This window comes from Haliotis rufescens, unplaced genomic scaffold (assembly GCF_023055435.1).
Source record: "Haliotis rufescens isolate VD_foot unplaced genomic scaffold, xgHalRufe1.0.p SCAF_7, whole genome shotgun sequence".
Lineage (NCBI taxonomy): Eukaryota > Metazoa > Mollusca > Gastropoda > Lepetellida > Haliotidae > Haliotis > Haliotis rufescens.
Window position 1 is genome coordinate 33,350,850 of NW_025964361.1, and position 23,372 is coordinate 33,374,221.

Sequence of the window (23,372 nt, forward strand, 5' to 3'; positions counted from 1 at the left end):
CCCGATGGAAGTGAAAACTAAACTTTGATACAGGCTAGTGCATGGACACTCTTAGACTAACATCTAGTCTCTGAAATGAACATATCATACAGAAAGAAACAGTTGTTCAGTTATCTTAATAAAAATATAATAAAAAGGAGCCCAGTGACTCTCTTCATTTCCTGATACTGCAGTGATCTAGACTTGCCAAACATTATAGACTTCCATGGGCTGTATTTGATATATATTTGTATCAGGGTCTGTTCGACAGACTAGGACACTCTCGCCTCGGAAGATGGGAGCACCCAAATGTTGAGTTTTTCAAACAACCCTCAACCTGGACCTAAGGTTACGGTAACTGTGGTCAAACTTTGAAAATGAATATCTGACTCCGAATCTTAAAGGATGCCATGTAGCTGTCCATCGGCCATAACACTACCAAAATGTGAACATTCACACTCCAATGGACATCTTGATTGCCTTAATTATTTCCAATTTACTTAATCGAATCCTCAGCTGTTAATCCCAATAGCTTTGTCACTATATTATTTTTGTACATTAATCCTATCTCATTGGCTTTGTCACTATATTGTGTGTGTGTGTGTGTGTGTGTGTGTGTGTGTGTGTGTGTGTGTGTGTGTGTGTGTAAACTCTTTGCACTTACTCAGCATTCACCTAACAAAGGAGAAAGAAGTAGCTCTGAAACGTTGTGACAAAGAATAAAAGAAGATGCTATCCATAAAAAGTGTCATGTATTCATGTTCTTCCAACTTCTAAATGTCTATCAACAACTACATTTACATAACTATCGCTTTTCTATCCATTTCATCTTGAGGAGAGCTTTTACAAGCTGGTTTGTTATATTTAATTAACAGACGACTTAATTAAACCTTTCTGACTAATCCAAACAGGAGCTGGATATTATTATTGTGCTAATAATCTCAGATACACATATATAGAGTAATAACCTTTTTCTTAAAAACGAATTATGCAAAACTCAAAAAGTATACTACAAACATTCGAACAAATATCAATTATTTTCGGTATTTAAAAAACAAACAAGACACATTGAATAAACATGATGAAATGAAACAATTACCGCAGTAAAACATGTTTTTGTTTATTTGACATTGCATCAGTAAAGTTCAACAGACAATGTGGAATATGGAAAACAAATAATTCTGTCCAATTTCCACAACAGGTTATTCTTGTAACAAAATTATCTTCCCCAATGAGCACAGGGAAAGTACAGGTTGATGCAAGTCATCGATCCCAATTGCGTGAATCGATGCTCGTGATATCAAGTACTGGATTGTCTGGTCCAGACTCGATTATTTACAGACCGCCGTCATTTTGCTGGAATATTGCTGAGTGTGGCATTAATCAACAAACCAACCAACAGCCAACTTGGTAACACTTGCTCACAAATCTACAGGTAATGTGACTTGGAACGTGTTGGACAGGATTTTAGGATTTCAGTCATATCACAACTGTTCACTGAATGTGAGAGTGACGTAGGCCCAACTGAGGCAGGTTACACACATTTACCACTTCCTGCAAACAGGCTGAAAAACAAAGGATTATCCGGGAATCTTCAGCCATCAGATCCTTGCATGGCCAAGGGACACAACTCTGAACTGCAAATTCAGCTGAGAAATTGTTGGTACTCCCCATCCTTACACATAACTTAACACCTCAGTATATACTATCATTAAATTAATTTTTCTCTTTACATTTTTCTTCGATATCAGGACAGTTTTCGACATATATCCCTCCAGATGTTGAAGTAAGATGTTTGTGCCCTTTCCATCAGCAGGGCAGCAGTTGTCTCCCTTGTGTGACCTCCAATATCCAGAAGAGACTGGAAACCTGTCACTAGATCATGAAAATTTGTTTTTCCTCTCTCTGACTCACACCTAGGAAATAGAATAAAATGTACATGAAAGAAGGTTTTACAAACTAACTAAGCTTCATAAAATCTCAAACTGTAATAATGCATTGACTCACAGTACAACACAACACCCTGACTCACAGTACAACACCCTGACTCACTATACAACACACCACCCTGACTCACAGTACAACACCCTGACTCACAGTACAACACCCTGACTCACTATACAACACACCACCCTGACTCACAGTACAACACACCACTCTGACTCACAGTACAACAACCTGACTCACTATACAACACACCACCCTGACTCACAGTACAACACCCTGACTCACAGTACAACACACCACCCTGACTCACAGTACAACACACCACCCTGACTCACAGTACAACAACCTGACTCACTATACAACACACCACTCTGACTCACAGTACAACACACCACCCTGACTCTAAGTACAACACCCTGACTCATAGTACAACACACCACCCTGACTCACAGTACAACACACCACCCTGACTCACAGTACAACACCCTGACTCACAATATAACATTACCTCCATGAGTAGGGCCTCCCATTGGTTAACTGATCATGGTAGTGTGGTGACATCTGATTGGCTAGAGAAGTCAGGTGACGTAGATACACTTCCCGGAAAGATGAATCAGCAGAGGCTGCCTTGACCAGGATGAAATGTGGAATTCTCTGTAGTAGCCTGCAAACATTGTATATGTTTGTTATAGAGTGTATACCTGTCATACATGTCACATTTTGTCAAAAAGTGCATTCCTATGTTATACATGTTGTTTGTCATAAAGTGTTTAAATGTGTCATAAAGTGTATAACTTTGTTACAAAGTGCATTCCTGTGTTATTAACGCTGTTTGTCATAGCGTAGCGTATAACCATGATAACTTTGTCATAAAGTGCATACCATTATAAATTGGTTACCATGACGTCATAATCAAATGACATCACTGATGGCTCTGCTATTGAAGCTGTTAGCAGTACTTTTTACACTTAAGACACAGTGTATTACTCTCTACAAACTGAAAAAATTGGAAGAATGATGTTGGATGATAAATAAAATCTCACCCTCATGTCTTTTGATATCAAATATATCAACACTCTTTGACAAAAGTGGAAAAACTCCTTGGCAAGCCTCGGAGTTTTCCCACTTTTATCAACTCGTGTTGATATATTTGATATCAAAATACACGAGGGTGGGATTCTCTATTTGTCCTAAAGTGCATACCTGTTATAAATGTTGTGTCACAAAGTGTATAACTTTGTTATAAAGTACACATACCTGCGTCAAAAAGTGTATAAGTTTGTTATTAACTGTAGAGCTTTGTCATAAAATATGTACCTATGTACATTAAAACAGACATGACAAAATAGCGCATAGCCATGTAACTGTTCTCAAATTCATATACTAGTAATTAATATGGGAATTTTTCATAACACAAAGACAAACCAAATTCCCCATGTTACAATACGGCTTCCTATGCTGACTGGTCAGTCTGGTCCCGACTTGTATTTATAAAAGGTAGGGGTGACTATTGGTCTGGAAATCACTATTGCAATAACTATTGATATTGCAAGCAACTATTGTGATAAATATTGATAGTTTTCAGTGTATCATTTTAGATAGATTTTAGAGTTGAATTAAACCCTGGTACTGAAGTATCCTTTGAATGTGATAACCATAACAACAAATAAAAACTAAAGTTTGAGATATGACTGATTTGTTTTTTCCTTACCCTAATAATTTAGGAAAAAGAAACTTCCACATTAGCATGTGTAAATTGTAAATGGTAATTACAATCAAAACTATTGATATTCCTAACTGAAATCCATACTATTGATCGGAAACTGATTTAACAAGTGCTTACCAATAACAATATATCGATATTTCGATTTATCGTGACACCCCTAATGAAAGGGTGTGGTAATATAAGAGGAATGTTGCAGAGTGTTACATTGAACATCGACGAAACAGACAACATTCTTAAATCCTCAAACTATTAACATGATAATTACTGACAACCACTTTGTGTAACCAAGTACATGTATCATGTGCATAGTGTCTTAGTGAGTCAGTATGGTTTTACATAGTTTTTAGCAATATTCCAGCAAAATCACACCACAAGATATGGGCTTCACACATTGTACCCATGTTGGGAATCGAACTCAGGCCTTTGAAGTGACGAGTGAATGCCTTAACCACTTGGCAACCCCACCTGCTCCTGAATGTCAAAGTTTTATCCATCTAAGGCTGTTTGAGCGACATCCCAATATCACTAATAATTGTTAATAACATTCTACTTTCCACATGAAATCCAAGCTACAACTACACTGAGATTTACAGGTGAATAATGTACCAAGTCAATATACAATGTACCAGTGAGCATACATTTCATTTTTTTTCCCAAATTACTTTTAACTTATACATGGCCACAAAAACACAGAATCCTACTTATGAATATACAGTGCCTTTTAGAATGTGGTCAACTGTCACCAGTGTTATATTTGGGATTACACTTTCTTAGTAAGGTACACATGCTTGTATGGGTTGACTCCCATCTGTGGTATTGTGGGTACTGTCCCCCACCCTGTAAATGTCCTTCATTCTAGATAACACTTTACATCAACCAAACTCTCACCGGGAGAGATCAGAACTTTGCTGTGACAGCTTCAAGATGTGGGGCACAAGGAACGTGGCTTGAGCAGTGATCAGGGGGTTCTCAGAGTCGGGGACAGGGGTACGTCTTCGTTCCCTCGTCCACTTTCTCTTCTCCTGTACTTTCTCTTCTTGTATGCATCTCATGATGTCGTCCTCCATGTCCTCCATGTCCTCTGTGCTCCGTCCTTCGGTCAGTCTTCTCAACAGCTGCATACAGGAGTGAGTGAATGAGTGAGTCAGCAATATTCCAGCTATATGAGTTAGTGAGTGAGTGAGTGAGTATGGTTTTACGCCGTTTTTAGCAATATTCCAGCAATATCACGGCGGGGGACACCAGAAATGGGCTTCACACATTGTACCCATGTCGGGAATCGAACCCGGGTCTTCAGCGTGACCAGCGAACGCTTTAACCACTAGGCTACCCGACCGCCCCTCCAGCTATATGATGGCGGTCTGTAAATAATCGAGTCTGGACCAGACAATCCAGTGATTGACATCATGATCATCGATCCACACAATTGGGAGTGAGTGAGTGAGTTTGATGTTGTTTTTAACATTATCTCAGCTTGAGGAGGGAGGAAAACCAAAAGGTCTTAAGACATTTACCACTGGTGAAAACCACAAGCTGACAAACCAAGAAACATAATCAGGTGAACTGGGATTCAAACCCAAAGTCATAGGTTTCTGGCACAGATAAGGGACACAACTCTGCACAGTCAACTGTGCCACATGTGCGCCCCCAAATAGGACATTTATTGTCAGTGTGGTTCCTGATATTTTCAACGGTAGTTAAACTAGAGGTTGTGCAAAATGCAAACAAGAAAGCAGTCCCATCACTAACAAGTCTAACATTACCTCAATTGTCCAAAAAATGTCTTCAGCAACCCATGCTTGCCATAAAAGGCGACTATGCTTGTTGTAAAAGGAGACTAACGGGATCGGGTGGTCAGGCTCGCTGACTTGGTTGATGCATGTCATCGATTCCAATAGCGTGGACCGATGTTCATGATGTAAATCACTGGATTGTCTGGTCACTAGGACTCGATTATTTACAGACCGCTGTCACGTAGCTGGAATATTGTGTACTGTACGTTTCGATAATTACATTAGAGCCTTGAATTAATCATTGATCATGTGGACAGTGGTCAGGATTGATGAGTGAAATGACAAGACAACCATAACTGCTCTTGATGTGCCGTTAGTACAGTGAATATTACTGTGCGTTGTAGCATATTTGTTTTCTGCATCCATTCTCTACATTTGTGTGTAATGGACGCTCATTTGTGCATCGCATAAAACCCTGATAGAAGGTTTCAACAGAATGCAATAACTAGGGCTGGGACGAGTCAAAATTTAGTACCTGGGTACCCACCACCCTATTACCCGACCCTACCCTACCCAGGTACCTGCTGCAGATATTTAGAGATATTTTTCCGATTTGGAAAAGTTTGACCTTTGCCCTGGCAAAATGTATTTAGATACACATATAAAACGATCTGGTCATGCATACACTGAAGTTTTATCTTTATTCAAACATATAAAAGTCAGAAGGAACAGGTGCATTGTCAGAAAGAATTTGGAACATTAGTAATTTATAGTGTAACCATAGAGTTTTAGATAATTTTTGTCATTAAACAATATATCACGTGACTAACCATGGGTCTGGGTAGTCCTGTGGGTATCCGGGTCCTACTCAGGACCCACCCGACCAAAGTACCTGAGTTACCAGTCCCAGCCTTACCAATCACCTTCTGACATCTCTTCCAATTAGGGGAATATTTCGCTGGTGGGGTTCTAGCCAAAATATCATTTGAATAGATGTTATGCTAAACAGGATTGGAGAGGAGAAACACATGTGGCCCAGTCATCTAAGGCACCAGAATGCACTGCACAGATTTGCCATACAAGGATATACTTATAAGGGTTTGAATCCGGGATCTGTCAGCACTAAATTCATGATCACTGGTGTCAGTGCTCAGTGTGGAAAACAAGATCACACACATGCAGAAGTCCTTGCCTGAGACATTGCCAAGGTCATGGACACATTATGTTCCTCTTTCTTCCATGCTTCCATCAACTCATCTTCCCGAGGCAAGGGCATTAACTGACTATAAAAGTCCAGTTTCCACCCTTGCCGACATAGACTGGAATTCAGGAGTTACATTTTGGCTTGACTAACAAGTCTATTCGTAGTCCAATCAAAATCGCATGACGAACTAGACATCCGGTTCGCTAACAACATGGATCTCAACATGCAGATTTCGGTCGACTGCAGGATTTGCAAAGCATGTGCACTGCCAATTGGACATGGACAGATATTTCGCAAATCTTTCCATGTTATTAATCAATTGAAAATGATGCACATCGCGAGGTAAGACCTGGTTTATTACAATATGGTTTTAATTATCAATCAGAATGTCTTGACAGGGCAACGTCATTTTGTTTGAAGAAAATGCAAGTGATACAAGAGGAGGAATCAGATTGGTCAGTTGGAGGGACATAGATGGGGCATAACTCGTAATAGCCACTGGTGGTGCTACGATCCATCCGGTACATTCCAGCCTAGTTCGGCAAGAGTGGAAACTGGACTTTTACAATCAGTTAACACCTTTGCCCCGGGATGATGACAATCTGATTAAAATCAGACCTTAGTTCTCGTTATCGCTAAACAAAGATCTGAAGACATCCCATTACGGGTCACGTCAGAACGACCTTTCATCCGACTAATCAGAGCATCGCTTACCAGATTATGAAAGTGACAGTCTGAGTGTGATTTTTAATCATGCAACCTCGAAAACTTTAACACGGGGTATTCCGAACGATAGTTACGGGTTTAACGACTGAATCCATACAATCTAGACCATCTAATAGCCATTCCAGAATGTTCTTTTGTTCAGGTTTCAAATTTGTAATCGAGAATTTGTCAAAATACGTTTCGAAGCGAAGTCGCCAATTTGAAATTAGTGCCGTAAAGCACGAGAAAGCTGCCCTCTGACTGGTCATTCCATTGGTTGGTCAAAGTTCGCACAAGGTCGGTCTGACGTGACCCGTAATGGGATGTCCTCAGATCTTTGTTTAGCGGTAGCGAGAACTAAGATCTGATTTTAATGAGATTGGGAAGATGCCATCTACAATATTTGCTGGTTCATGTCCTACCTCCTCCATGGTGTGACTGGGAGTGTCAGTGGCCTTCAGCTCTGTCAGCACCTCGACACTGGTGTTGGGGTTCTGCAGTAGGGTCTGTCAGGGAGAAACAGATCAGACAGATTAAGTACTACAGTCAGCTCTGGGTGTCAAGTTGTCCAGAGAAAATAAGATTGCCCTATTGACAATAGACAGAACATGTAGTCTTCTGACATCATGCTTCTTTACTGAAGTATTTTCTTTCCAATTTAGCGTTGCTTAAGGAAATGGGTTCAAAGTCAAGATATTGTTTTAGGATGCTGAACCTTCATTGTCCTGAATTGAATCCTTAATGGCTTGGTTGGTTGGTTGGTTGGTTTGTTGTTTAACGCCGCACTCAGCAATATTACAGCTATATGACGGCGGTCTGTAAATAATCGAGTCTGGACCAGACAATCCAGTGATTGACATCATGAGCATTGATCCATGTAATTGGGATCGATGACATGCATCAACCAAGTCAGCGAGCCTGACCACCCGATCCCATTAGTCGCCTTTTACGACAAGCATAGTCGCTTTTCACGGCAAGCATGGGTTGCTGAAGACCTATTCTACCCCGGAATCTTCACGGGCCCCTTAATGGCATTATGGCCTAGTATCAGCGCTCTGCTTGTTGGGAGTTTGTTATTTAACGCCACACTCTGCAATATTCCACCTATATAGGCGCTGCATGTAAATAATAAGAACATTTTTTAAAAATCAAATGTGGAATATCACAATTTTCTTGCAAATTTGCCGCCAAAGGCACTTAGTTTAAAAATCCTAGATAAATCCCTGTTAAAGGTTGTTGAGGGGGTACCTGCTGCAGCAGTGATGTAGCCTGCCCCATGAGGTCGACTGACAGACACACTCGACTGGGAGGGTCAATTAACAGCAACATCTCCACCAGCTTCTTGTCAACGGCTTCCTCAACTCTCTGTCCACTCACCTGCTGGTGGATCTGGCAGTAAGCAAATATGGAAGTGAATACCAGCCTCTCTAGCACTACAAGATCCAGCACACTATCGGCATCACACATCACATGTTTGCGCTAAATAGACTATGATCCTGGTCCACAAAACAAGCTTTCAATAAAATTCAATATCATACCTTTGGATATGATATATACAAGATCAACTTAAAAAAATATTCTTGAAATCTACGAGACCATTTTTTGTAGTGAATGAATCCACACTTGTCATTTGTTATTCTCATGAAAATGTTTCTTTTTAACTGTAAATTGCCCATTTCACACATCAATCGAGACTTCTTTCTACCATTCCCCCCTTCTCCCCCTCCACTTTGTGAATGTCGGAATATCCCCTCACTCTCTTTCTCTAGATAAAACACATTTTTTTATTCTGTAAGTGTAAAATGGGGCTTATTTAGGGACTGGTCATTTATTACATGGGTTGGTGGGTGGGGTTTTGTTGGTCATGAAAAAAGTTACATAAAATGACAGGGCTGGAAAAATGTGATGGTCTGAAGACAAATCTCATCCACCCTATAATAAACACAAAAAAACTCCCTAATCTTAAACGTAAACGTGTAAATGTTTCTGTTGCAGCCAATTATTTGTTTAGTGCTGATGTTAATAAATTTGAATTGATAGAGTATGAAATTTACAAAATTAACTCTCAAGATATTTATTTTTCACTTCTTGAAAAAGAAATGTATTGATGTCACCTTCTGGCAATAAGCTGCCCATTTGAGTGCATTATTCAGTGACTGTACATCCCATAGTCCTGCTTCACTCCCGTTGGCCTGACCCAGAATATGGGCAAATGTGTACACATTCTTGAGGACGGTTGACAAGGACATTGTCTGGAATCAAAATACTATTGCCATTAGACCTGTAAAATATGTAATTGTAGCCCACAAATTGAACTGTGTGATTCATAATCTAGGAGAAAGGATATAATGCCAGATCAGGTTTTAATCAAAGCAAGTCATTGAGCGATACCCAAAGCCTGGAATACAAAGTAACTGGTGACTTAACTATGTCACAATGGAATACCCTTCTCTGTGTAGCGACATTTTCAAAATCATATGATCCAAGATCGGATGCCTTGTCCACATGATCAAAGATGTGTAACCCGTCAGCAAGCCGACAAGGTAAGTGAGTGAGTGAGTGAGTCTGGTTTAACGCCGCTTTTAACAGTTTTCCAGTTATATCACAACGTGTCAGCTTAACGTGGGAGGAAAGCCCGAAGTGATGCAGGTCTCCGACGTTTACCACTTCGGTGAAACCCTGGAGCCCGGGTATGGTGCTGACAAACCTAGAAACATAATCGGGGCGAACTGGGATTCGAACCCATAATCATAGGTTTCTGGCATGCCCAAGGGACACAACTCTGCACAGCGAATCGCAGCACCTTCGACGACTGGGCCACCCGTGCCCCCCCGACAAGGTGAGGATATCATCTATGGGATGACTCCACACCCTCCTACATCCCCACAACAACAGTGTTGTTACAGCTTTGGAGTAGACTACCCTGTGACACAATTAATACTAGTACCCCCAGTTATGGGTTTTCGGACGCTTAAGTAACATTTGGAGTTTTTCCCCTAATCACAAGAACAACTGTAAAACATTTCACTCATTTATAAAAGACGACTTTATCTTTAAAACAGTTACTGAGTATTTACAATGCCTGTTACGCCACATCCCTTTCTATAGCTTGAGTAATCGCGATAAACGTGACCGACAAAAAACATATGTCCAAAAAAATATGATCAGATGATAAATGCCTGGATTGACTACCTTTATCAAGCTTATTGTCATCCACGCACTGCCTACATCACTGACAATGGAGATGGAGGAATATTTCTGAACAAACAAAACTCAGAATATGACATTTATCGGTGACGTTTTGCTGAGGTGCCGTTTTAGCCTGCACCCCATTTATTACCTGGGTAGTGGTTGTTAGACAAGAGGACTTCTTCCTATTGGGTATCATTCATTAGAGCAAGGCTATTTAAGATATGGAACACTAAAATTCAAGACTTTTTCAAGGCTGCTAACTGTCATTTTCAAGGCTTTTTAAGTTGGGTCAATATTTTATTAAATCCAGCATACTGTATATTAGTTGTAAGACCTAAAAAGCAGTATGACCATCACATATTTTTTAACAAGATTTATTTTTCAACCATCCAAAAAATAAATTAATCTGGCATGAATTCTTCATGGTAAAATCAAAGCTTTTCATGAGGGACCTTAAAATTCAAGGCTTTTTCAATTTTTTCAAACTAGTAAGAAACCGGTGGAGGATATCACAAACTGTGTTTTCATAGGGGCTTGAGATTTGTTGCTGTACTACTTGAATCACGGGACCCCAATTTTTTCTACTTTTAGTATTCTTTCTGTCAATATAATGTCCGGTTATTTTGGTCCGGACTGAATTTTGAGTCGTCTCTCTAGGTGCACCCAGTCACTCTGTGTCGCGGACTGCGTTTAATCTATTTGTAAGACATTTACATGGCAACTTCAAGCTGTCAGCAATGGTCACTGTCACTGAATATACACGACAAAGCTGATTATCTTAATACAGCAGCTTCGAAAAGATGTCCCGGTCACCCAAAGTCGTCAGTGACGATGATAACTACAACTGACTACGTTAGCCCGATTCGCTTCAAATATATTACAAACGCACCACTATCACTCGGTGATCATGTCTTTATATCGCTTTTTACTGCATCATATCACAACACTTCTGAAAGTTGTTCCCAGTACGAAATTCCCGCCGCCTTACGAGTCGAAAAATGTAAACTTCCGGTTAGGTCGATTTTCAAGTAAAACCCGGAAAATGAAAACATATTGTTTTGACAGTGTCGGAGGGCGTGTGTGTGTGTGTGGTGGTGGTTGGGTTGGGGTGGGGTCGGTCTTCACTTTTGGAGATTTTTTTCATACACGAGAGCTGAGCTATTTATTACCTCCCATTTCAAATTCAACAAATGGTTAGAATGTTAACATTTCTCCCTGTTCACTAAACCATTTCAGATCAACAAATATTAGATTTCTAAATATTATGTTTGGGATTACACTTTGAGTAACTGAGCTAGACTACCAGTTGTCGAACTTTCATTTTTTTTGTAGCCTCGATGTCTAAATTGGTCAGATCGCTGACTTTTTGAGCTGGCGATTAGGTGCCTCACTCTGGAGTGTGTGTTCCAATCCCGGACCACCCTGTTGTACTACCGTCCATGCAACAGGATCCCCGGGCCCTGTTTCAACAAAGTAACACAACACAAGGCCTCAAAAAACATCTTGTCTTGGCCAACACACTGACCAGATTTATCACCAATAGAACACTAATGGACCTCTAAAGACGAATGGCGTTGAATCCTATTTCTTTGCAGCACATGGTGTAAATTCGACTACTTGCGGCTGCCAAGACTCATCATACTGCTACCAGCCTGTAGGTCATATAATCACAGATGACGTCTCTGTTGTTGACAACCAACTTCAGTTATTCAAACATGGACCAAAATATCGTAAGCAACCTCCTGATCATTTGGGATCACAACTTTAAAATCTTTATGGATGCCGTCGAAGCATATTCCAAAAAGTAGAATGCACAAACGGAAAAAGAGGAAACAGAAATGGAACAAACCCATTCTGTCGCACCCAGCTGTCATCCAAAGTCTGGCTGCCCTACATGAAAAGTCTCTACTAGCACCCACTGATAAGGCCTCAAATAACATAATCACTACATTAATTGTTTGATCAAAGAACTGGGTATAAGTGACATATCAAATAATGCCACAATTAAGGCCAGTATGTTAACTGAGGAAGAAATCTGCTCGAACCATGCAATCTATCAACTTTTGATTTGACTCTAAAACCTGAAGACAGGTCAATTCCTGTTTTGTTCTGGATTCCAAAGCTCTTTAAAAATCAACACAAAGAGAGATGTATTGCTGGGTCCAGGAAATGTACCACCAAATCCCTGTATCAAAGATTCTGTCTCCTAGTCCTTAAAACAATCAAGGAAAGACTTTCTTTATATTCACAGAAAGTGTTTGAGACAAGTGGAATAAATACCACGTGGATTCTCCATACTCAAAGGATTTGATTGACTTTTTTACAATCTCAGAGAAGAACCAGGTTAATTTCTGTTACAAATATGATTTTTCAACTTTTTACACCATTATCCCACTTGACAAACTTATGAAAAAATAAATTCCTTGATGCAAGGGGCTCTTGTTACAAAACGTGGTGTCCATAGATATAGTTACATATAACCATAGGTTCACGTCAAAGAAAATGCGATCTGAATTGTACTGGGAAACCAATATGTGAAATGCTGCACTTCCTCGTTCATAATATCTATGTAAAATGAGGGGGTTAGACATTTAGGCAAGAAGTAAGCATCACCATTGGCACCAATTGCGCTCCCCTTCTTGCTGATATGTTTCTTTATGCATGTGAATCAGAATATTTGCTCGGATTGGCAGAGTCAAAACAAGGTAATAAGTTTAACTTCAGCTCCAGGTTAAGCGATGATCTGAGATCGTTCAATAACCATCAAATAGCCAATTCCCTTCCACTGATTTACCCGCCGGGACTAGAAATGACGGAGACCGGTGAGACCGCTTCATCTGTTTCATATTTAGATCTACGCATAAAGATTCAGACATTAAAAAACAAAATGTCACTTGGACCGGTGATCTACAGCTCTGAGGTGAGTCTTTCACTGATGATTCCCGAATGCATCAAATAAACCAATTAAAAACGTTTGGTCACAAATATTCATACTTCCTCAAAAAGGACTGTTACTATGACACTATATTATAAGATCTACTAAGTCTCCGAGCCTGACCAGGTGGTTGTCTCTTTCGAATAAATGAATATTGTTTTAAGCAATATCACAGGAGAAACCCAAATATGACAGCGAGTGCAACATGGCAATGAAAGATCTGGACAAGTCATGATTATCCCATGTTGCCTCGGTCTACATTTTAGTGGGTAACCCCACCACTATTCTTAAAGCAATCGGCGAGTGCCACACTTTCAGGTACCATCAAGGAAAACTGGCACTTAGGACAATGGCCACAAGACCATTCACAACTGAACAATATCCTCTAGGACAAATGTCAATTGCCATACGGATCGACTTAGCCTTGCTCCAAAGATGGACTGAATGACAGGTCCATAGGGTATTAATAGTTCAAGGTGGCAATTGTCCACGGGGTATTGGTTCAGGCTGGCAACTGTCCACTGGGTATTGGTTCAAGGTGGCAACTGTCCACCGGGTATTGGTTCAGGGTGGCAACTGTCCAGTGAGTATTGGTTCAGGGTGGCATTTGTCCACGGGGTATTGGTTCAGGGTGGCAACTGTCCACCGGGTATTGGTTCAGGGTGGCAACTGTCCACTGGGTATTGGTTCAGGGTGGCAACTGTCCAGTGAGTATTGGTTCAGGGTGGCAACTGTCCACCGGGTATTGGTTCAGGGTGGCAACTGTCCACTGGGTATTGGTTCAGGGTGGCAACTGTCCACCGGGTATTGGTTCAGGGTGGCAACTGTCCACTGGGTATTGGTTCAGGGTGGCAACTGTCCACTGGGTATTGGTTCAGGGTGGCAACTGTCCACCGGGTATTGGTTCAGGGTGGAACTGTCCACTGGGTATTGGTTCAGGGTGCAACTGTCCACTGAGTATTGGTTCAGGGTGGCAACTGTCCACGTGGTAATGATTCAGGGCAGCAACTGTCCACTGGGTATTGGTTCAGGGTGGCAACTGTCCAGTGAGTATTGGTTCAGGGTGGCAACTGTCCACTGGGTATTGGTTCAGGATGGCATCTGTCCACTGGGTATTGGTTCAGGGCGGCAACTGTTTACGGGGTACTGTTTCAGGGTGGCAACTGTTTACGGGGTACTGTTTCAGGGTGGCAACTGTTTACGGGGCATTGGTAATATTGCCATTTCTAGATCTCAGTATGGTTTCATATTTGTTGACACAACGGTGACGTCGATACCCATTTATTCTGGTATATATTACCAAGCTGAGTATTACCACGAGGTTTCTAATTTGAGAACACCTCTATTCCGACTATACAAATCAAACAAAGCCCCTTTCTCATTCAATTTGTTTTACGCAACCGAAGCTAAGAGCGAAATGGTTGTTTGACTACAGTATACTACCATAAACAAGAACACTAACACCCCGCCGTGTATGTATATGTGTATAAAAACAGTAAATAAATCATTGCAGTTAACAACAGGTCAAAACCACCGTCACCCAAGAAGCCTGTAGTACAGGTATTTCGGTGGTCCCGCATGGCTACACACAAAGACGAGCCTTTCCATTAGGGAGACAAGTCGGGTCACACTGGGAGTGTGCCTTTACGGAGACAGTGTAAAATAGTGGTCATAATTTCATTGTTTGACACAGTTGACACTGAGCTGCACCTACCTGCGTATCGGTTGTTCAAATTGTATCACGTGTGCACATTGAGTAATAAGCTTTTCAAGTGGGCGAGGCTTCACTGGATCTTGGTACAGAGATTTCTGAACGTTCCCCAACAGGTAATTTCGGATATCTTTTCCATATATTGTATAATTTCTTTATAAAATTGTCACATACCAGTTTGTGTCTATTTGGGCTCACATAATTTAATTAGGTAACTTAGTTACGTGACTCGGCCATGGCTCTACCGCCATGTCGCCACACAACGGACAAATATGGTGACGGCTAAAGAGAACATCCTATGGCGGCGTTATACAGGTGTTGAAACTCCGTTGAGCGCACTTAGGAGTCGCAGTTTATGTTGTAAACGATGTCAGCACGTAGAGCTGAGTTGTTGGACACACGTACCAAGTTCAGCTTTGGAATGTTGACAGACAACAGTGTCAAGGCGTTTCAGTGAAACAGCAGAGGCGACCTTTGTATCAGAAGCCAGTCACGTGCATGCACTTTGACAAAATGTCATTTTCTGCGAGATTTGTACGATAGATAGTTCACATATACACAACTTGTTTAGTTAATGAATCACATAGCCACATTCCCTGACATGACACTGAATAAGTGTCCAGGGGTTTATTTTGACCATTGTGCGTGCAGCATATATGACGGTATGTCTACATATCCTCACAGCATAAACCAGGGGCGGATCCATGATCACAAACACGATATTGAAAATACTATTATTTTTGCTTTAACAACCAAATCATCATGGTATACAAAGTTCACACAAAATGACATCATATGTCAAAAATAGGTAGGGGTTGCGGGGTGGCGACCCCTGACTATTTTCTCTCCATCAGTTTAAGTGACTCGACGAGAAGGGTCAAACCTACCACAAACACGAATACCCCACAACCCCCGTACCTCCCTCTTTTCAAGTCAATGACCCCGTTCCGTCGATACCTGTTTGAAGGAAACCATCCATGCATAACGCTGTCAGCACATTCAGGGATAACCACACAGCCACCTTGTCCATCAACAAAGCTTACAGGTAACGCGCTCTACATCTTTTGTATATGCAGTAAACCTTAGGTAGGGTTCTCCCCAAACCCTTAAACCTTGTTGCATTCCTCCCCTCCCTGCTCTGATTGCCCCGTATAGAGACGCGCGGTGTTGCCCATAGTCTGTGTACCTGTATACCGCTTACGAACAACTGAGGGGTACGCTAGGGGTAATACGCAGCACGTAATGTGGGTACATAGATCGAGGTGTGTCAGCATAACCAAACAATCTCATTAAAATCAGATCTTTGTGCTCGTTGAATAAGCAAATACCTTGAAGGGTGTGGAGTTCCTATCACATATTTCAGTGTAGTGCAATGCAACGTTAACTAATTCAATATTAGGTTGTGTGTAATGTATGAATTAATATGTATAAATAGTGCAATAAATATCTTGCCAATATATATATATGATAAACCTGCTGTGTTTTGAAAGTAGTCACACTGAAGAGTACATGCCTCTTATTTTAATTTGGAACCGACCGCTATATATATAAGAGGTATTTACTCTACAGTGGGACTACATCAAATTTCAAACCACAACAGGTTTATCTGCATTCTACCATGACGACAAGTACGCTTTGAGAACATTGTTCTCTTGCAACGGGTAAGTACACAGGGTACAAAGGTTGCTATCTTAGAACATTCCGAAAAGGGGCCACGGTTGGTTATAAATGTAACAAATACAAATAACAAATATACGGAGCTTCCGTACAAATATTACTAAAGTTCAACATTAAAATACCCATAGTCTTGACTAGTTCAAAATAAGGGTTCAAAACACAAAGTTTTTCAAAAAGAAGTCGACAACATTAATAACCCTCCAAATTGAGTCTAAAGATATACATTTTAATTTCAAATATCTTGAAGGGTGTGGAATCTATTTAAAATATGCAACATATCAGAATAGGGATAAAACAAGCGTCCAACTGGGCCATTCAATTTGATATCCAGCAATGGATATTGAAGGAAAATGTAAACACAAAATAATGCACAGAACCACTCAAGAAAATGTTTATTGTGGTGTTCAGTGGCCCCTAGTTTATAGCTGTTTGAACGAACTGATGGGGACAAGGTGGTCAGGCTCGTTTAATTTAAGTTTCAACTTTGACCTAATCTGTATATGTCCTCACACCTAATACTACCTTTAATATTGAATACTTACCTATATGCCTAAAACTACCTTTTACATCAAGTACTACCCTTTACATCAAGTACTACCCTATATATCAAGTACTACCCTTTCTATCAAGTACACCCTTTCTATCAAGTACTACCCTTTATATCAAGTACACCCTTTATATCAAAGTACACCCTCTGTCAAGTACTACCCTTTATATCAAAGTACACCCTCTATGTCAAGTACTACCCTTTACATCAAGTACTACCCTTTACATCAAGTACTACCCTATATATCAAGTACTACCCTTTCTATCAAGTACACCCTTTCTATCAAGTACTACCCTTTCTATCAAGTACTACCCTTAATATCAAGTACTACCCTTAATATCAAGTACTACCCTTAATATCAAGTACTACCCTTTACATCAAGTACTACCCTTTACATCAAGTACTACCCTTTATATCAAGTACTACCCTTTCTATCAAGTACTACCCTTTCTATCAAGTACTACCCTTTCTATCAAGTACACCCTTTCTATCAAGTACTACCCTTTCTATCAAGTACTACCCTTAATATCAAGTACTACCCTTAATATCAAGTACTACCCTTTACATCAAGTACTACCCTTTCTATCAAGTACACCCTTTCTATCAAGTACTACCCTTTATATCAAGTACACCCTTTATATCAAGTACTACCCTTTATATCAAGTACTACCCTTTACATCAAGTACTACCCTTTATATCAAGTACACCCTTTCTATCAAGTACTACCCTTTATATCAAGTACACCCTTTATATCAAGTACACCCTTTATATCAAAGTACACCCTCTGTCAAGTACTACCCTTTATATCAAAGTACACCCTCTATATCAAGTACTACCCTTTATACAAAAATACACCCTTTATATCAAGTACTACTCTTTATATCAAGTACACCCTTTATATCAAGAACTACCATTTATATCAAGTACACCCTTTATATCAAGCACTACCCTTTATATCAAGAACTACCATTTATATCAAGTTCTACCATTTATATCAAGTACACCCTTTTTATCAAGTACTTCCCTTTGTATCAAAGTACTACCCTTTATATCAAGTGCACTCTTTATATCAAGTACTACCATTTATATCAAGTACACCCTTTATATCAGTACTACCCTTTTTATCAAGTACACCCTTTATATCAAAGTACACCCTCTTTATCAAAGTACACCCTTTATATCAAGTACTACCCTTTCTATCAAGTACTACCGTTAATATCAAGTACACCCTTTATATCAAGTACACCCTTTATATCAAGAACTACCATTTATATCAAGTACACCCTTCATATCAAGTACTACCCTTTATATCAAGTACACCCTTTATATCAAGTACTACCCTTTATATCAAGTACACCCTTTATATCAAGTACACCCGTTATATTAAGTACACCCTTTATATCAAGTACACCCTTTATATCAAGTACTACCCTTTCTATCAAGTACTACCCTTAATATCAAGTACTACCCTTAATATCAAGTACACCCTTTATATCAAGTACATCCTTTATATCAAGTACACCCTTTCTATCAAAGTACTACCCTATAAATCAAGTACTACCCTTTATATCAAGTACACATTTTATATCAAAGTACTACCCTTTAAATCAAGTACTACCCTTTATATCAAGTACACCCTTTATATCAAGTACACATTTTATATCAAGTACACCCTTTGTTCACTTCTTTAAGCAACTTCTTGTCAAGCAAGACATGGGTATAAGGATCTATACCGAAACGTTTCCTTTACAGTATTAAAGAAGTTGTTATCCATAAATTGTGACTACTTTGTCTTCCATCAACTTCTAAGTAGTGCCTATCAAACAATTCAGGTATTAATTTCTTAAAAATGCCTATCCCATGGGTCTGAAAATGCCCTTATCAAACCTTGTCCTTTCACTTAAAACCGTTAATTTTGGTCTTATCAGTTTAGGCTGTGCCTGCTCATCCTTAAAAAGCGTTTCCAGATACAGAAACATGTTCCTATTAAGACAAACAAGTGATGAAGTGCATGACAAACACAACACCACACAACACCTGTAATAAGTAACTAGTCCCAAGGGTGAATAGGGCGGTCGGGTAGCCCAGTGGTTAAAGCGTTCGCTCGTCACGCCGAAGACCCGGGTTCGATTCCCGACATGGGTACAATGTGTGAAGCCCATTTCTGGTGTCCCCCGCCGTGATATTGCTGGAATATTGCTAAAAGCGGCGTAAAACCATACGCACTCACGCACTCACTCACTCACTCACCCAAGGGTGAATCATAGATAAGGAAGACTAACAAACGAAATGAAATGCATTTGCAAAGGTGTACGACCCAATTCTGATACCCGCTGGTAAATATTAGCATACAAGATACATGTAGTTATATAAGGGTTCTTTGTTTCAGATACTCGCTATGGCTTTTCACGTGAGTGCACTTCTCTTGGTGACAGTCATTGGACTAGCAAAGTCTGCCGATTTGGAATTTCACAAGAGACCCGAATGGTCGTACCAGACAGAAATAGATTCCGACATCGAGATCCACTGCAACGACACTGATGCCCTTGTGCAACCTGGCGACGTGGTTAAATGGCACTCGCCGAAAGGTATGGAAATCATGACGAGCAGTGACAAGTACCGCTTGTCAGACACAGGGACGGTTCCCGGAATCACGCTAATGGTCAAGAAAATACAGAATGAAGACAGTGGCGTCTACCTCTGCATGGTTCACAGAAGTTCGGTTTTTGTCCAAAAGATCAACCGTGCAATCAACTTATATCAACCCACAGTTCGGGACAAGTTCGACATTTACCGGAACAACGTCATGGTTGGCGGTATTGCAGCTGCCGTCTTCTGCGTGCCGCTTGTTTTGATGTGCGCTATCTACAAGTGTCGCTACAAGAGCAACGAAGAGCAGGATGCGTCGAAACATGCCAAGTATATGCTGAGAAGACAGCGTGACGCTGAGGCGGGAGATATTCCCCAGAAATTTGCTCCCCAGAACGGCGCCACCGCCTATGATAATCCAAGTTTCATAGAAGCCGAATCCACACATCTGTAAATAACAACAATAACTACGCCGCCCCACTACTTCTGAGCCTTAACATGTAGTGTCACCAGGATATTATACTTGATACATGTCATATCAAAAAGGGTTTTAAAGCAAACTCGAAGAGAAGCCTTTTGTCATCTTGCGTGGTCTATTACTGGCATAGATTAGGGGAGGGAAGAAAGGCGCTAGACTTGCAAGGGATTCTTTCGACTTTATACATTTTAAAATTCTTCGTAATTTTTACCCTTACTCTTTTTACCATGATATGATGTACCATTTTTTGTTTAATCGAAAGTATATTTTTGGTATCTTATTTTTTGTAGTTTTTCAACTTAGTATCCGACTTTATATACAGCTTTCAGTATTTAACCTTTTTCGTATTAATATCTGCTTTATACACCCTACTTGTCGAGTAAAATTGTACTGTCTGTGTACCACGTCTATAACTAGTGTTGGTATTGGTGCTTTCTCTTGAGAGACTTCAAGAGAGACATTTCCCTGCAACCCGAAACACGTTGAGAAGTATAATGTTACTTACTTGTATGTTTTTTCGAGTGTTTTTTTCTTATCACTGTATCCAATATACGTCCACTTAGAAATGTACATCTACTTTCGTCAATAAATCGCAAGAGATTCCGTGACATTTGATTGGCTAAGCAAGCAATATGTTTTGTGGATATGTTTTCATAAACCAAAACAAGTCCATGCCCATGAACGGACTACTGGTTAATTATTGCTGATAGTAGAAAGGGCGATCTTGTGTTGCATTAGGCGCTGAAATATCTCATTGATTTCGTATTGCTGTCTCAGTTTTGGTGGTTATCGATGTAATAAGCAGTCTGTGAAACTATTATTTTTGACGTATATATTTACATGAATTTGCTTCAATATTTTTTTGCGTTTGTGTAGTTATGAATGTAAAGACCTGTTCTCATTTTGCTTAAACTACACGGATTTACTCAGTGTGTATACCGATATACCCCCACGAACGCAACAAATATTGAAGTAAATTCGTCAATAATCTTTTACAATATACTTGAATCTCACGCATAATAGCATGACATTATTATCCACTGCCGCGGGGGAAAAGGGAACGGATTTCGTCCGTCTGTCCCTCCGTCCGATTCTCAAAGGGGGCAAAGTTTCTCAAAAACTATTTCAGTCCGAGAAATGAAAGTGTACACACTGATGTAACTGGTCATAATCTCAAAAGAATTCGAAATTTGGTGTCGTAAATTCTTTTGTTACAGAGTTATGGCCCTTGCTCCGTGCTCTTCAACTTAGTGCATACTGCGTGAAAAGGGGGCAAGTTTTCTCAGAAACAACTTAAGTTACATGAATGAAAGTTTGCATACCTATCCTAGGTTGTCTGTGGAGGCTTCTGTAAAATGGGAAGCACGTGTTCGTATGTTATTGTTCCTAAAGGGTTCCTGGAAGTCTCAACAATATTAGTCTGTGACGTTTGTTTTCATCTCTTCACCCATCATGTCCTACTACATTCTTGTCCAACAAATCAAATACCTTCTTGCTTTCGTGACCACTCGTCGCATTCCGGCACAAGCCGAATGGCTTCTTGCAGCATTCGTCATCCACTCGTGTCTTTCCGGGAGACTTGCTTTTCATTTATGACCACCGCTCGTGTCTTTCCTGGACAAGCGGAATGACTACTCGCGGAATGGCACGAATGTTACGGAAAGCTTACGGAGAGATACGAGGTGGCGGATAAATACGAAATGTGACTAAAACTGACTTGTTCTCGGCACTATAAAACTGCGAACGTGCACACGTCTATGTTAAAGTAGATATATATACGAGTTAACGTTGCCCTCCTGGGGATTGTGTGTTGAAGGGAACCCAGTTTCCCCCGGGGTTGTTTTCCTCTGTACTATCCTAAATAGGTTCATTCTTGCCATCACATATTTCAGTGTAGTGCATTGAAATGTTTAATAATTCGATATTAGGTTGTGTGTATTGTATAGATAATGCAATAAATATCTTGCTTAAAAATATATACATGAGTCTTTATTTATTTATATCGTATGATAAACAACGACCTCGATCGAGTCGATTATTTATAAATACAGCTATCTCGAATTCAAGGTGAAGGATATATTTCCAAGTGTCCTTCAGCTTGTGGAGATTCCTGGTTACATACATCCGTGAATTGCTCATACATTTTAGAATCAAATGACAAATGCTCTTTGTCACCAAAACAAAGTATCTACATTTAATCAAGCGAAATAGGTTTAAATGGGAAAACGAACTCTGTGCTCGGCCCTTGTTTGAAATGAAAACAAAGAAAAATTCAGAATTTACACTGCGTAGCACTTTCTCCTATTTTGAGCTATCCATTCGTCTATGCGTTGCATACTTTGCTTGTTTGTTTGTTGTTTAACGCCGCACTCAGCAATATTCCAGCAATATGACGGCGGTCTGTAAATAATCGAATCTGGGCCAGATAATCCAGTAATCGACATCATGAGCATCGATCTACGCATGAGAAGAGAATCGCATCAAGAATTAGGGATTAAACTCAGATACATTGCAATGATTTAGCAAATTCAACAGACATTGTCAAAGTTTCCATCATGTGTGACGTCATGACTGATGCAAAATCACACACAACGACTATCTCTCTTGGTTACAATGAAAATATTAAAAACAAATATAACAGTACACAGATTGTCGGAATGTTTCTGATGACTTTCATGTCACATTTATGTACAAACGATCCCTGAATCAACGAAAGTCGCCTTGTGAAATCCCGTGTAGTTATCAGTGAACACGCCATTTTGTAAAAGTCGGTCTCCAGTAGTGATGTCATACGCCAACAATATATACGTAGATATAATAGACCCAAAAAGTGTATGAACCTTTGATATTATCCTGTTTGTTTGCACAATGTTTACATAAGAAATTGGCAAGTTCCATGTGTCGTATACGATATTTCTTTCCTTTAGACAAGTGTTAGAAGATGACATG

At 40.0% G+C, this 23,372-nt stretch overlaps 2 protein-coding genes across 4 annotated transcripts; one reads left to right on the plus strand and one right to left on the minus strand.

The window, feature by feature from the left end:
* Window positions 1-1,047: 1,047 nt before the first annotated feature.
* Window positions 1,048-16,175, minus strand: LOC124146009. 3 transcript variants are annotated; one of them, XM_048387587.1, is made up of 7 exons: window positions 16,090-16,175; window positions 9,409-9,546; window positions 8,543-8,683; window positions 7,717-7,800; window positions 4,541-4,767; window positions 2,435-2,590; window positions 1,048-1,895 (listed from the first exon to the last, which is right to left on the minus strand). In XM_048387587.1, the coding sequence occupies exons 1-7, from the start codon at window positions 16,105-16,107 to the stop codon at window positions 1,727-1,729; spliced, it is 933 nt and encodes a 310-aa protein (XP_048243544.1). In that variant the 5' UTR covers window positions 16,108-16,175; the 3' UTR covers window positions 1,048-1,726. The 3 variants fall into 3 exon arrangements, with proteins under 3 accessions (XP_048243544.1, XP_046371980.2, XP_048243543.1); XM_046516024.2 differs by lacking the exon at window positions 16,090-16,175 and adding an exon at window positions 11,376-11,509; XM_048387586.1 differs by lacking the exon at window positions 16,090-16,175 and adding an exon at window positions 10,487-10,562.
* LOC124146008 lies at window positions 16,153-22,390 on the plus strand. Its single transcript, XM_048387588.1, has 2 exons — window positions 16,153-16,177; window positions 19,746-22,390. Exon 2 carries the CDS (start codon window positions 19,755-19,757, stop codon window positions 20,397-20,399), a length of 645 nt encoding a protein of 214 aa, XP_048243545.1. The 5' UTR covers window positions 16,153-16,177; window positions 19,746-19,754; the 3' UTR covers window positions 20,400-22,390.
* The last annotated feature ends 982 nt before the right edge of the window (window positions 22,391-23,372 follow it).